The 16,040-nt window shown below is 33.6% G+C and overlaps 1 protein-coding gene across 1 annotated transcript; it reads left to right on the forward strand.

Annotated features, from left to right (window-relative positions):
- The first annotated feature begins 12,039 nt into the window (after positions 1 to 12,039).
- LOC113000591 (uncharacterized) lies at positions 12,040 to 13,505 on the forward strand. The gene is made up of 2 exons (XM_026127253.1): positions 12,040 to 12,097; positions 12,610 to 13,505. The coding sequence occupies exons 1-2, from the start codon at positions 12,040 to 12,042 to the stop codon at positions 13,503 to 13,505; spliced, it is 954 nt and encodes a 317-aa protein (XP_025983038.1).
- Positions 13,506 to 16,040: the final 2,535 nt, after the last annotated feature.

A 16,040-nucleotide genomic window follows, 5' to 3' on the forward strand; every position in this document is an offset into this window, starting at 1 on the left:
TAACATGATTTGCACAAATAACCTCGGTCAAACAATCTCAACAGATTTTGTGATAACACTTTTCAAAAACAAAATCAAATTTGAACCCTTAGTCAGTTAAAGCAAGAGAGATAAAGATATAAGATGCAGCGAGTTTTATATTGATTCGTCTCTATCATTGAGACTACATCCTCTAGTTCTTGGCAACCCACCAAGTTTCATTAACTTTACAAAGTTATAAGTATTCTTCAAAACCACTTTTGTCTCTTACAAACAAAGTTTATCTCAAAGCTTAAAACACACCTAGTATTCTTTGTTCTACCAAGCCTTTACTGGATCTAAACAAATCAAAAGATTTGTTGATGTTGGTTTACTCACTAACTAGTTCTTAATGTCTTAAAGACGAGAATACAAATGAAGCACTTAGTTTTTTCTCTTAGAATATACAAAGTGTTTTGAGAGATTTACAACTTATGAATATAAAATGTTAAAGCTTGAAGAAGAGGGAAAAGAAAATTTCAAATATAGCTTGCAAGTTTGTAACTTCAACTCTTCAAAGCTTCTTGTATTCATAAGCAGTCTTCAAAAAGTGTCGATTGTCTCTAAATGACTCCATTTTCTTTAATGAGAGCTTCCATTGATGCATTGAATGAAAGCATTAAATTCATGTTTTCTCCATGCTGAATCATCACTCTCTTTAGGTTTCTTGAGTCACACTTCAGTAGAAATCAAAAGTGTTTTTGCGTATAGAGTAGTTTGTCCACAATAGGTGTAGCAAGCTTGTCTTTTAAGATAAAGAGATGCGTTGTTCTTTTATGTCTTTGAATATTCTCTTACTTCCTTGTGAAATATCAAATATCACACTATAAGGAGGGGTTGAATAGTGTGTTAGATTAAAAGATGAACCTTTTTTTGAAATAGATGTTGTTTTCACAAAGAGATTCAAATATAATGCTGAAAACAAAGCTTTTGATCGATGGATTGTCCAAAATAATTTTAATAAAACCATGATTTGGGATTGTCATCCACTATCTTATAAAGAGTTTTCTCAAGGGGTTTCAAATGTAAACTTGTGTGTCCAAGTGTGTAGAAATATGCTCAATTAAGAGAATATAAGTTAAATAGCTAAAGAGATAAGTAGAAGCACGTAGTTTATACTGGTTCACTCAACTTGAGATATGTATTCTATGAAGGATTTCACTAATCAAAACTTGATTGCAAACAAATATTCTTTCTCGTCACTCTTAGTTACAACAATATTCTTAGGGCTACTTTTGACATGTTCTTAAACTCCTCTTGAGTTTAAGAACACCCAAGTATTGTTTAACATTAAGTCACTCATGACTTTCACAAACAACAAAGGTTTAAATGAATACACATATTCAACTTTCAAATAAAGGATATAACAATGTATAACAAATTATATAGAATAACTTTGCAAAGCAAAAGATAGCTAAATTAAGTTTTTGTAGGTATTGTCCAATGAATTCAACAAAGTAATAGCACTTGAGTGAATTTTATAGTTTCATATATTTATTTGTTTTTCACTCTTAAGCTTGGGGTTTTTTTTTATTAGGCTTTAGAACATTTTTTGTTGTGGGATTGGAGCCTTCCTCAAAATTTTCCGTTCTCAACAACTTGTCATTTTTGCTACGTGACAACTTGGTGAGGAGAGAGAGGGGACAACAATGCATTGCATTTACGGTTTCTCTACTCCACTACTTGTACTATTTGATTCTTGTCTATTGTGATATTCTTCTATTTTGTCTCTACCTTAGTACACTTGAAATTCAAATGTTAGCATTTCAAAATATAAGAGGCAAAATGAAACCATCAAGATATGAATAAGGATATCAGCCTTGTGTAAGCTAACATGAGTCGTTAGACGTTAATTTTTCTTAATTGTAAAACACTTGGTGAAAGTGAATATTGTAACCACTATGTATAGGTATATTTTGGGATTAAATTATGTAGGAATAGTTATCTTTTCTCTCTTATTTCTTCCTTTTTTGTGTGAATAATCGGAATTTTAACATCATTTAAGTTTTTGTGCAGAAAGTGCTAAAAGTTTATGAATTTGTAGTGCTTGGTGACTAATTGGCATAGAAAAACAAAGTAAAGCCTAAAGAAGAAAAATTGAAGATCTAAAGCTGCTCACTTAGCGCGTCTCAAGCACCCAGTGCGACGTAGTCGCTTAGCGAGCAAAGCATGCTTAGCGCCAAGAAGTATAGAGAAGTCTGGATTGTGAAGGGGCACTTAGCGTGAGTCACGAGCTGAGCATGAGATTATTGCCATACTCGCTAAGCGCAGCAAGCCCGCTTAGTGCAAAGGTTGCGTAAAAATTAAGTTGATCTGCCTGCACCTATAAAAGAAGGAGAGAGAAGAAGAAAAAAAAACAAAAATTCCAAGAGAATACAATTCCCTATAGAAGGCAAAAGGCTAGAAGAAGGAGAAGCAAACATTATGAGTTATTCCTTTCCTCCATTCCCTTTCTCAATCACCCATTTGCATGGTAAGTTTAGGGATAGCATTGGAAAATGTTATTTTTTAATAGAACTGGGAAAGAGCGTTTAAACAATTCATCACTAAGGATAGGTTGATTTTGTTTAGCCTGTTATACATCTCCATTCTTAATGCAATTTAACTATTTTATCTCTTAAAGGGATTTGGGAGAAAAGATAAATAAGTTAGGCTTTTTCACTCGAGGGATCTTGGTTAAAATATATGAGTAGATGCAGGTGTAAATTGGAATAATCACTAATAAAGAAAAATCATTAATATTACATCAAGAGTAGCTTTGGTAGGCTAAGTTCCCAACATTCTCATCTTCTAAATTTAACTTCTATAATAAGATTGAATTTTCTCTTCTTTTTTGTTTTAATTAATTCTCTTTTATGTTTGTTTTTCTCTCTTGTTTATTTTAATTTAATTTATGCAATTTATTTTACTGTTTTCTTCACAACCTTTTAAACCAATTTATTTATTTCTTGGAAATTATATATTCACTTACTGAAGTACAAACAAAGTCCTTATGGATTCGACACTCGGACTTTTGTTTTAACTTTACTACTTGGGACATTTTGGTGCACTTGCCAATAGTTCAACAAATATGTCCTTTGGATGCGCAAAGCATGACTCAGTGTATTGACACTAGTTTTCATAAAAGGTTGGATGCTTGTTTTATAATAATGCGTCAGACGCTAAATTAAAGTATTAATAAAAAAAGGTTGCAATTGCCTTTGGACGATTACTCGTAGAAGCATAAGGATTGAAATATGTAACATCCCTGATTTTCGACTTCTCAGCGGCTCTCACACTATAACACTACACATAGTGTCACTTCACTCAACATTCTTGTTGGTCAGAATCCTTCACCGGTTAGTAGCTCTTTCTGAGACCTCAAAAATTAGCTCTGCCTACTTCTAGGATCAATGATTGACCCCACAAACCAACATGAGACTTTTCAACTACTTTGTCCTTACTCACACTCTTTTCAGGAAACTTTCTAGAAGGTCACTCTTCCCATAACTACTCTAAGCCAAATATGCTTAACTATGCAGTTCTTAAGTGATGGACTACCAAAAAGTAGATGTCTCTTGTTGGTATAGGTAGTACCAATTAATTTTTTTAAGTCATCCTCAGTTGTACAGTCTCATACCTACATGACATCTAGATCCCTCTCATTTTGGTGTAATTCAATTAGGATGTTACAAAATATACTACCATTTGAGCTTGTACCAAGTTTGTCATGTTTCACTTAACATAACTCATTAGTTCACCAACAAATTTATATTTGTATTATCATCAAAATACTGGGTAACTTGGATTGTCCAGATATAACATATTGGATCATCCATATCCAATACCTTGGCCTTTGACAGATCCTAGGAAGAATGTTTCAAGACATTTCTTGCAAAATGAATCTCAGACACACAGAATATTGAATGAAGTCTTAAATGTTTTACCAAAGTGTAACATTTGTTTGCTTTTATATGAGATCTTTCATATGCAGACACAATGCATCCATCTGATGAAATATAAGACACAACTTTTAAACTTTGTAATTATTTACATCTAATCAAAATTATTAAGGGTCTTTATTTGAATTATTACTCAACATATTGACACTTCAAAGGCAATGCATCATAAAGTATCAAATGGTAAAGAAAGAAACATAAGTATATTACCCTACCTCAATTTCACAACTATCATAATAAAAGTCTTATACCTCAAAAATATAATTAACTTATGAGTATCAGCCTTGTCCCCGACATCAGGCTCAATGCCTCGATGATCCTAACATGTGGGTGGTAATCAAATCAAACACATACAACAAAACAACAACAAAGGGAGTGAGAATCATTCTTGCAACACATGCAAAATATAACAACAATATAACAATATAGGGACATCATGGGTTTTACATGCACATAGAATCACACATTGACTACACAACCATCAATTCAATATCTTGATGCAGATGTAATGCAATATTTCCTCTTGACTCTACTTTGTATGCCATGTGGTACCAATCCTAACTCATAAAATAGGCCGAATGCACATGTCTACTCATAAGTTACAATCACAATCAAGTTTGAGTTACAATTAATTTGGGCTAGCTTATTATTAGTTTTTTTTCTCCTTAAAAGGAAAAGTTAGACAAAAGAATATTTAGACAAAAAGGTAGCATTTGTCTACTTGTGTGGAGCTTTTAAGCAAATAACTCTCTTCGAATAGGTAGTTGGGCAATTTTCTGTATTGTTTTTTTTTCTCTTTTTTTAGGTTTTCACTTTTCAGTATATTTATGCAACTTGCATCGAGAATGATTTTTTTTCCAACAAACTTAGTTTGTTAGTTATTAATTTTTGTCCACCATGGCTTTCCCTTCTCTTCTCTAGTTACTATCAAGTCAATCATATAACTTGTCGTTAAGAAAAGCTTCTAAATGTCAAATTTCTTGTATCAACATTTGAATATTTACTTTACTCGTTAGCTATGGGAGACAAAAATAATAATTTTTTTTACTCAATTATGTATGACATAATAAAATCTTATTTAAAAATTGGTATATTTATTATAATTTCTATATACAATTGAAAGATGAACGTTAATATTAATTGTCAATTACTTAAACACTTTATTTATTATTTTAGAACAATAAAATACATAACTTAATTATTTATCATTTATTATAACATTTAATTTATTTGATTAATATTATACATGTTATTTCTAAATCTATTAAAATAAAAATTTATTAATTAAATTAATTTTGACTTTTTTGAGAATAAAGGCTATAAATATCTTCACTTTAATATATTTTTTCATCGTTATTATCATTGAAATTATTTTATGTAAATTAAGTTAATTTTACATAATGACTTTTTATTTTACAAATATACTTTTCATTTGATATGATAACTAGTTTTAAGTAAATAGAACTTTTAAAATTTCAACCAAACAACTTTTAACTTAAAGAAGTTTTTAAGCTAAAAAAATGAAAATTGACGAAGAGTTGGGTCAAACAAAACCTAAATACATGTTTTAACATTAATTTATTAAGATAAAATATGAATTGTCTAACCTTCGTCAAACAATTTTAAAATAATGGTGAACACGAAACCAGTTTATCTCTGATTCTAAACAAATCTAAAAATTTATTTAGGGTCATTTGCTTGAACCTAAACCTATCCGCGATCAAAACTTATTATCATAGTAAATCAATCTTAATAATGTGAATAGTTAAATCGAAAAATAAAAGAAGTATAATATTCAAATTAAGATATATTGTACAATGTATATTTCAAACTAAATAATATCATTATAAAAACAATACCATGCCATACAAAGTATTATCTATAGAATCATTATATTTATTTTTAAAAATGGACTTTATAAAAGAATATAACCGAGTTCAAACCATATTCCAAAGCATAATAACCCAAATTCATTTAAAATACAACAAATCTATTTTCTAAAATTTGGAATCATCAAACTTAACTTCGGATCAGGTTAAACATAGCACGCCCCTATTTGACTATTTCAAACAAAGAAGTGATCCTCTCTCTTTCTTTAATTGCCTTTTTTAAAGAAAATAAATGATACTCTCCATTATGTTATGACACGTCTCTGATTTTTTATTTTTTTTTTCAAAACTAAAATAACGGAAGACATGAAAAGAATGATGGATAGGATCTTGTCTCATTTCAAACTGCGGAATGCATGCATGAAATGTGTGAAAAGTTGAATGGAGAGATTTCCCCGAATGCCATGTGCAGAGCTACTTCGATGCATGACTGCCAAGTACAGTACAAAGCTACAAGCTGAGCTCCATCTGTTGGGATCAGAGACGGCGTTACCTTCAAAATAAAATATCAATAATTTTAATAAATAATATAAATTTGTTAAAACGTCTTATAAAAAAACCTATAATTTTATCACGATTTTTTTCTTTTCTGTAAATATTAATTATTATATCATGTCAGTCTCTCCATTGATATTACTACTTTTTTTTTTTTCTCTTTTCTTGTTACAGTAGTGCGATTTTTAATGGGAAATTTGAGTACGAATCTGCATGAAGTTTTTTTAACCAATTAAAAGATAGCTTTGATCAATCAAAGTATGGGTTTGACTTAATTAACATCAGGGAGAAAATTCAAAGACCAATCAAATTACGAATTTTGTTTTGGCACTACTTAGTATTTATTTTTATTATATCATATTAACCACACTTATTTATTACAAAGTGAGTGGTGTAACAATAAAATTCTTACACGCATGCTATAACTTTATAATAGAGAATAAGAGAAGATGATGAAGGAATTGATTGAGTGAAAATAGAGGGGATTTAGAATTCTGAAAAAACTTTTGTACCCTCCTACTTCTCATTAATGATCACCATTATTTTTATACACACTGCATATGTAGTTATAACAAACTTCATAGTTGTCAAACTAACTTCAAAATGAATCACTAACTAACTGAATTATAATATACATCAACATCTCTCCTTAATTTAGATTTGTCAAGGATGTCACTCCTAACTTGTCTCTCAATTCCTTGAACTTGATAGACTTCAATGGCTTAGTTAGTATGTCTGCAACTTGATCTTCAGACCTACAAAACTCCAATTCAAGCTTCTCCTTACTCACTTGATCACGCAAGAAATGAAACTTGGTTTCAATATGTTTACTCCTACCATGTGCCACAAGATGCTTGGCTAAATCAATTGCTGATTTGTTATCAATCAACAACCTCATAGGACTACAATCTCTCAAGTTTAGTTCTTCCATTAAAGCTTCTAGGCATAGAGCTTGACAAGTTGCCATAGCAGCAACAATATATTCTGCTTCACATGTTGGCAAAGCAACTGCACTCTACTTCTTTGAGCACCATGAGATTGGTGATGTTCCAAATTTGAAAACATACCCAACAATGTTTTTCCTATCATCCTTATCACCACACCAATCTGAATCACTATAACCAAACAATTCTCCATCTATATTCTTCTGACTGTAAGTATACAAAATGCCAAGATCCAATGTTCCTTTTACATACCTTAGAATTTTCTTTGCTGCCAGGAAGTGAGGTGTCTTTGGTTTCTCCATAAACCTGCTTATCAACCTAACACAATAGGCAATGCCAGGTCTGGTGTTACATATGTACCTCAGTGAGCCTACAATTTGCTTGTACAAGGTAAGATCAACTTTTTTCTCATCCCCATCTATTTGCAGCTTGATTCCAATTTCAGTTGGTGTGATCACAGAATTGCACTCCATCATATTGACATCTAAAATTCTTCCATTATTCTTCCTTTGAACACTCTCATATCTTCTTTACTACTGCCAGTCACTAGCAAATCATCTACATAAAGACATATTATCAAAAACTCACCAGAATCTGTGTTTCTGGCATAAACTCCATGCTCAATAGTGCACTTGGTGAAATTCTGTTGGACTAGGAAGCTATCAATTATCATATTCCAGGCTCTAGGAGCCTGCTTAAGACCATATAGTGCCTTATTCAACTTGTAAACTTTATCCTCTTGACCTGCCACTACATAACCAGGTGCTTGAGTTATGTAGACTTCTTCTTCAAGTGGCCCATTAAAAAATGCTGACTTCACATCAAGTTGATATATAGACTAGTTTTTGTTGCTAGCAGCTGCCACAATGAGCCTAACAATTTCAAGTCTTGCAACTAGAGCGAAAACCTCATTGTAGTCCAAGCCATGTTTATGTAGAAATCCCCTTGCTACTAATCTTGCCTTATACTTGGATACATCTCTATTAGGCTTTACTTTTATCTTATAGACCCACTTCACATCAATTGGTCTTTTTCCTTGAGGTAAGTGGACTAACTCCTAAGTCTGGTTCTTCTCAATTGATCTCAATTCTTCTTCCGTAGCTGCTCTCCAATGTGAACTTTGTGAGGCTTCATCATGACTCATTGGTTGTGATTCAGCAAGTAGAGAAAAGTGCACAAAATCCTCTTCTGCAGTGATTGATGTATCAGGATACAATTCATACTCTCTAAGTGTTTGTGGTACTTGTCTCCCTCTTTGTGACCTTTTGAGTTGCTCTTCACCTGATGGTACATCATCTTCACTTTGTTTGTCTTCAAGGTTCACAATCACCTTTCTTTCACCATTGTCAGCAACATTTATTTCCCAATTCCAGCCCTTGGTTTCATCTATCAAGACATCTCTACTAATCACAATCTTCCTCATTTTAGGATCATACAACTTGTAGGCACCGGTTGGATGATATCCAATTAGTATTATTGGTTCAGCCTTGTCATCAAGTTTCTTTCTGATTTGCTCAGACACATGCTTAAAACACAGAGAACCAAATATTCTGAAATGACTCACACTAGGCTTCTTTTCTTACCATGTTTCTTCAGATGTGTATCCCTGCAATCTCTTAGTGGGACATCTGTTCAGAATATACATAGTAGTAGAAGTTGCCTCTCCCCAGAAGTAATGAGGCATTCCCTTCCCTTTCATCATGCTCCTGGCCATGTTCAAAATGGTTCTGTTTCTTCTCTCAACAACACCATTATGTTGAGGTGTATAGGGAGATGTCACTTCATGAATTATTCCCTCTTCATCATAAAATACTTGAAATTCATGTGAGTTATACTCACCACCCCCATATGTTTTAAGCACTTTAATTACCTTATCACTCTGCTTTTCACTCAACAACTTAAACTTCTTAAAGATGTTAAACACTTCACTTTTCGGCTTAACGAGATAGATCCATATTTTTCTAGTAAATTCATCAATGAATGATACAAAGCAATTGTTACCTCCTAGGGATTTTACTTCAAAAGGACCACACACATCAGAATAGATCACTTCAAGCTTTCTTTTGGATTTGATTGAAATTTCTGACTTGAAAGAATTCCTTGGTTGCTTTGACACACAAAACTCAACACACAACTATTTTGGCAACTCAATTTGAGGGAGACTATGAACCATTTTCTTACTTTTTAATTCACTTAAACTCCTGAAATTTAGATGACCAAACATGTGATGCCACATCCAGCTTTCATCACTTATAGAAGCAGCCAAGCATTGAAATTCTACAATCTGAATTCCAATCTTGAATATTCTGTTTCTTGACAAAGGGGCCTTTAAAATTAACCTCCTATTGCTATCCAGCATCTTCAATTGACTATCCTCCATCTGCATTGAGTAGCCCTTTTCTAGCAACTGTCCCAAACTCAACAAATTATTCTTCATATTGGGAACATATAGCACATCATTGATAAATGAGTGTTGTCCATCCTTCCTCTGAATCATCACCTTTCTAATGCCTTCTACAGTTATAGAGCTATTATTTGCAAACTTGATCTTCCTCTTCACCTTATCATCAATGTTTACAAACCACTCTCTATGTCCAGTCATGTGATTAGAACAACCTGTGTCAAGATACCATAGATTAACACTGTCTTCTTCTAAGTTTGTTGTTGCCATTAGTAACACTTTATCAGAGTCAGAATCCTCATCTTATGCCAATTGAGCCTCATCTGCATTTCTTGGAACCCTTTTATTTCTGCATTCATCTGCAAAATGTTCCCATTTCTGACAGTTATAACACCAAATCCCTTTCTTGTTAAATTTCTTCTTGCCCACTTTGTGATTCCCTCTACTTTTCTTGTTAGTTTCTTCATTCTAGTTATGATTTCCAGAACTGCTGGGGCCCTCACCTGACCCCTTCCACTTATTGTTCTTCCATTTTCCCTTTCCCTTCTTATTCTTGCCACCATCATAGTTGTTCCATTTGGTTGTTTGGGCTTGCATAGCTTGCTCAGCTAATCTTTTGAGTTTCTATCATTGAGCCTCATCTCTTGAACTTCAAGTATTCCTTACAGTTCTTCAATCTTCATTTCTTCAAGATCCTAGCCTTGCTCAATTGCCACCACTATATGATCGAATCTTGGCGTCAAGGTTCTTAATACCTTGTCAATGATTCCCAAGTCTGATTGCTTGTCACCATAAGCATTCATTTGATTTGTAATTGCCAAGATTCATGAAAAGAACTCACCAATGCTTTCTTGATCACTCATTTGTAGAAGTTCATACTGCCTTCTCAAGGTCTGCAACTTCACCTTCTTGAGTTTGCTATCCCCTGCATAGGATTTGTCTTGAATATCCCATGCCTCCTTTTCATATCAGCAGATCTAATTTTCTGGAAATTATATGCATCTACACATTAATGAATAATGAACAATGCCTTTGCATCTCTTTTCATCAAATCATAGCGAGCCACCTTCTATGCATCAGTTGGGTTCTTTTCAGGTTCTTGAACCCCTTCTTGCACCACTTCTGTCACATCTTGAAATCGAAAGATTACCTTCATCTGAGCACACCAATCATCATAGTTCTTGCCTATGAGAACATGTATAGATGCTGGAAAATTTCCATTTGAGGAAGTCATCTTAATTTCAGTATCCAGGGATCTTGAACCTCAACTCTAAATACTAGTTTGTTGGAACAATAAAGTTCTCACACGCACTCACACTATGCACTCACTGTCACTCTATGTTAGAGAATAAGAGAAGATGATGAAGGAATTGATTGAGAGAAAATAGAGGAGACTTAGAATTCTGAAAAAACTTTTGCACTCTCATACTTCTCATTGATGATCACTATTATTTTTATACACACTGCACATGTAGCTATAACATACTTTATAGTTGCCAAAATAACTTCAAAATGAATCACTAACTAACTAACTGAATTACAGCATACATCAACAGTGAGTGCATCAATTGACAGGAATTGTTGTTTCAGCTTAACTAAGTTTTGGAATCAAGTACTGATATCCAGTTGTATTAAATAATAAAAAAAATTATTATCTATAGTGATTTTAGCAAACTTAAATAGAATTATCTCTCTGACCAAGTTATGTGTAAAAAAATACCAATCACTTTTTTTTTCTGCTCTTATCTTTGGTTTATACGCTAAAAAATAATGTCCTTCTTGCAAAGTGCCCATTTTGCTCACCAACCATATATTCAATTTTTTGAAGGTAAAGCAAACAGTGAGTGTGAAAGCAATAGCATCATGTCTGCTACCAAAATCCCCCAAGTTGTGTTCAAATCCTCCTCCAACCAATTCCGTATACAATGATAGCATTGGGAGCTGCAGCTGATACAAACAAAGGCAGTGAAGAAACCTTCAAAATGGCAATAATAGAAGCTATCAAACTTGGCTACAAACACTTTGATACTACATCATTCTATGGATCTGAAGAGGCTATGGGAGAAGCCATAGCTGAAGCTCTTCAACTTGGCCTCATCAAGTCTAGAGAGGAGCTCTTCATCACCTCTAAGCTCTAGCTCACAGACAATTTTCCTCATCTTGTTCTTCTTGCTCTGTAGAAATCACTCCAGTAAGAAAAATTTCATCCTTTATCACATCAATTAGTAATTTAAATTAAAGTTTTCATTTGTTATTATGGCTATTTAATTAGTAATTTTTATGGTATAATATCTAAGAAGCACGGGCGTGGCACATCAGTGGCGTGTCTCGCGTCAGACTCGCACCGAACACGAATGCGAACACGACTCCGGTGCGACGCGGTGTCAGGTGCTTCCGCCGTCACCAGACATGGTTGGACAGCCACCACGCGCAATTGGACGCGGCCCAACAAGTGGATGCGGACACCTCATCTATTTTTATTATTTATTAAAAAAATGCTTACCAAATACGAACCGTTCTCATTCTATTGCACCTTCTTCTTCGTCTTCTCCTTGTCGTTTCCCACAAGCGAACCAAACTCCTCCTTTACTACACGTCGTCACCTCCGTTTCCCCGTGCAGGTAGGCCCTTGCTTCTCTTTTCTAATTTGCTCAGCTGCTCCATGTTTCACTTTTTTTCTTCTATGGAGAATGGAGATACAAAAGTGTTATTGCTTTTTGTTTGTTTTTCGTATGCGTTGCCCTTTCTAGTATTGCTTTTGGTATATTGGTTTTTGAAAAAAATATACCACAAGTATTGCTTTTTGTATATTGCTCCCCGTTTCTCTTTTTTTCTTCTGGTATATTGCTTTTTGTTTGTTTTTCGTATGCGCTGCGCTTTCTTGTTTTTCACTTCTGGTATATTTTTTTTTTAAATTGTTGTAGAGATGAGTGCTTCTAGTCATAGTCAAGCTAAAGAACAAGATGATGATACCAAACCTTTATGGACCTATGTTACAAAGATAAAAAGTGTAGGTGGTGGTGGAAATTATGAGATAAAATGCAATATTTGTGATGTTAGCTTTAATAGGTCTTACACTAGAGTGAGGGCACACTTGTTGAAGATTACTGGAAAGGGAGTCAGAGGTTGTCAAAAGATAAAAAATGCCAAACTTATAGATTTGAAGAAGATAGACAATGAGGCTACATTGAGGGTGGAGAAGTCAAAAACAAAACCTGTGTCATTGCCTCCGGTTTCTACTCAACACCAAATGAATACAAACACTCTTGGTGTTGATCCAAAAAAGAGAAAGACATTAACTGTAGAAAGTGTCTTTAATTTGCAAGCTAGAGATACACTTGATCATGAAATTGCTAGGATGTTTTACTCTTCGGGGCTGCCTTTTCATTTAGCAAGAAATCCTCATTATAGGAAGGCTTTTGCCTATGCTGCCAACAATTATATCGGTGGTTACCAACCTCCAGGTTATAATAAATTAAGGACAACATTACTTCAAAATGAGAGGAGACATGTGGAGAACTTGTTACAACCAATTAAAAAATCATGGAGCCGGGAGGGTGTGAGCATTGTTAGTGATGGATGGAGTGACCCGCAAAGAAGATCCCTTATTAATTTCATGGTTGTCACGGAGAGTGGACCTATGTTTTTAAAGGCCATCAATTGTTCAGATGAGATAAAAGACAAGGATTTCATTGTCAAACATATGAGGGAGGTAATTATGGAGGTTGGGCCCTCAAATATTGTGCAAATAGTGACGAATAATGCAGTCGTTTGTAAAGCAACAGGTTTAATAATTGAGGCTCAGTTTCCTTCTATCTAGTGGACTCCATGTGTGGTCCATACATTAAATCTTGCTTTGAAGAACATATGTGTAGCCAAGAATATAGAAAAAACAATGTTGTTTATCAAGAATGTTCTTGGATCACCCAAATTGCGGAGCATGCAATGTTTATGAAAAACTTTGTCATGAGTCACTCTACGAGACTATCAATTTTCAATTCATTTAATTCACTGAAATTGCTATCCATTGCTCCAACAAGATTTTCGTCCACTATTGTAATGCTCAAGAGATTCAAGCAATTGAAGAAAGGACTCTAAGAGATGGTCATTAGTGACCAATGGTCTTCTTACAAGGAAGATGATGTTGCAAAGGCTAAATTTGTGAAAGATACTTTGTTGGATGATAATTGGTGGGATAAGGTTGATTATATTCTTTCTTTCACTAGCCCTATCTATGATGTTCTTAGAAGAACTAATACGAAAGCTTCATCTCTCCATCTAGTATATGAGATGTGAGATTCAATGATTGAAAAGGTGAAGAATGCCATATATCACTATGAGGGAAAGGAGGAGAGTGAAGCATCAACCTTTTATGAGGTAGTGCACTCCATATTAATTGATCGTTGGACTAAGAGTAACGCTCATCTCCATTGTTTAGCTCATTCCTTAAATCCAAGGTAATTAACTCTATACTTTTTTACTTACATTTTTTTTAGAATTACATAAATTTTAATCATATATATATTTCTTTTTAATTGTAGATATTATAGTAATGAATGGCTAAGTGAAGATTCTAATCGAGTTCCTCTACATCAAGACATGGAACTCACTCGTGAAAGAGTAAAATGCTTCAAGAGGTTCTTTCTTGATGAGGATGTAAAGAGGAAAGTGAATATTGAGTTTGCCAACTTCTCCGATGGAAGAGAAGGTTTTGATGATCTTGATTCTTTAAATGATAGAGGTCAAATGGATCCAAAAGCTTGGTGGCTAATTAGGGGTGGGAATAGGCCAGGCCAGACCAGGCTTTAAAAGGCCTGAGCCTAGCCTACGATTAATTTTTGAGGCCTGAGCCTGGCCTATAGCCTATCAAAGGCTTTTATTTTGGCTCGGCCTGACCTTTTTAAAAGCCTAGCTTGGCCTGGTAGCCTATTTAAAAATCTTCTTCACATTAAATCTTTAATATTCCTAGTTGTTTTTACCAAAAAAAAATAACACACCTTCTATAATAGGCTAAACAAGGCCTTAATATATAATTTGCCTTAATTTTTAATCTAACGTTAATTTAGTTGGTAGTCCTAAAAATATATTAATAATATAAACAGAAATCACCAAATGATATAAAATAATCTAAAACAAAAGAAAACCTCATACTTGAGGTAGTATCATCCAAGTCTATCAAACCAACATATTAATTATTACAACAAAAAAATAAAGCCTACATCTCCATTCTATTTGAACAGAACCGGTGCATAAAATATCTACCAATAAAATTAATAGTAACGTCATTTCATCATTAGCTCCTCCATATTCACCATAAGATAAGATATGATAGGATATGATTGATTTTTGTATATGAACGTAATAAGATATGATAAGATATGATTTTTGTATAGGAACATAATAGGATATGATAAGATATGATTTTTGTATAGGAACGTAGGATATGATTTTTATTTGCTCTAGAATATAGTAACGTAATAAAAGAAAAAGGAAACCTAATAGGAATAGAAAAAGGAATTATTAACAGAAATAAGAAAACTAATAAAAATAATGAGAAATATAAAGAAACTCACACCTTGCAATTAAAATTTTACTTAATTATAGGAATAGAATCTGCTAGTTTTTTTAAAAAATAATATTAATTGTACCCAAAAAATAATATATATATATATAGGCCGGCCTATCAGGCTTATAAGGCTTTTTAATAAGCCTAAGCCTAGCCTATTTAATTTAATAGGCTTTTAAAAAAGTCTGAGCCTAGCCTTTTAATTAAATAGGCCAGGCCAGGCTTTATGTAGGCCAGGTCGTAGGTCCCTGTAGGCCGGCCTAGCCTATTCCCACCCTTATGGCTAATTCATGGCGTTAATGCTCCAATACTTCAAGAGGTTGTCCTTAAGCTACTTGCGCAACCTTGTTCATCTTCATGTTGTGAAAGGAATTGGAGTACATATTCATTTATCCATTCTTTAAAGAGAAACAAGATGGCACCACATAGGGCTGAAGATTTAGTATTTGTTCATAGCAACCTACGACTTCTCTCAAGGAATACTCCACAATATCATCAAGAGGAAACTAAAATGTGGGATGTAGCTGGAGATGATTTTGGATCACTTGATGATTGTGGTATTCTTGAAATTGTTAGTTTGTCTTTAGATGAACCAGAGTTAGAGGGTGTCTTTTTCAATGATGATGATCACCTAGGGGATGAAAGGCCTTAGATTGTGGAATTCTTGAAGACTTGAAGTTACTAATTCATCATCTTGCTTTATAATTTTTTTTTTGTAAAGAAACAAAACGTACAAATTGTATAATGAGGTCTCTTAGTATTTTTTGTGAGATTCATTATCATAGGAAA

The sequence above is a fragment of the Glycine max genome, chromosome 2 (genome assembly GCF_000004515.6).
Source record: "Glycine max cultivar Williams 82 chromosome 2, Glycine_max_v4.0, whole genome shotgun sequence".
NCBI classification, from domain to species: Eukaryota; Viridiplantae; Streptophyta; class Magnoliopsida; order Fabales; family Fabaceae; genus Glycine; species Glycine max.

Coding starts and splice junctions, on each gene's coding strand:
- LOC113000591 (XM_026127253.1), top strand. CDS start 12,040: ATGCGAACACGACTCCGGTGCGACGCGGTGTCAGGTGCTTCCGCCGTC. Junction 12,098..12,609: donor TTCCGCCGTCACCAGACATG/GTTGGACAGCCA, acceptor AAATTGTTGTAG/AGATGAGTGCTTCTAGTCAT.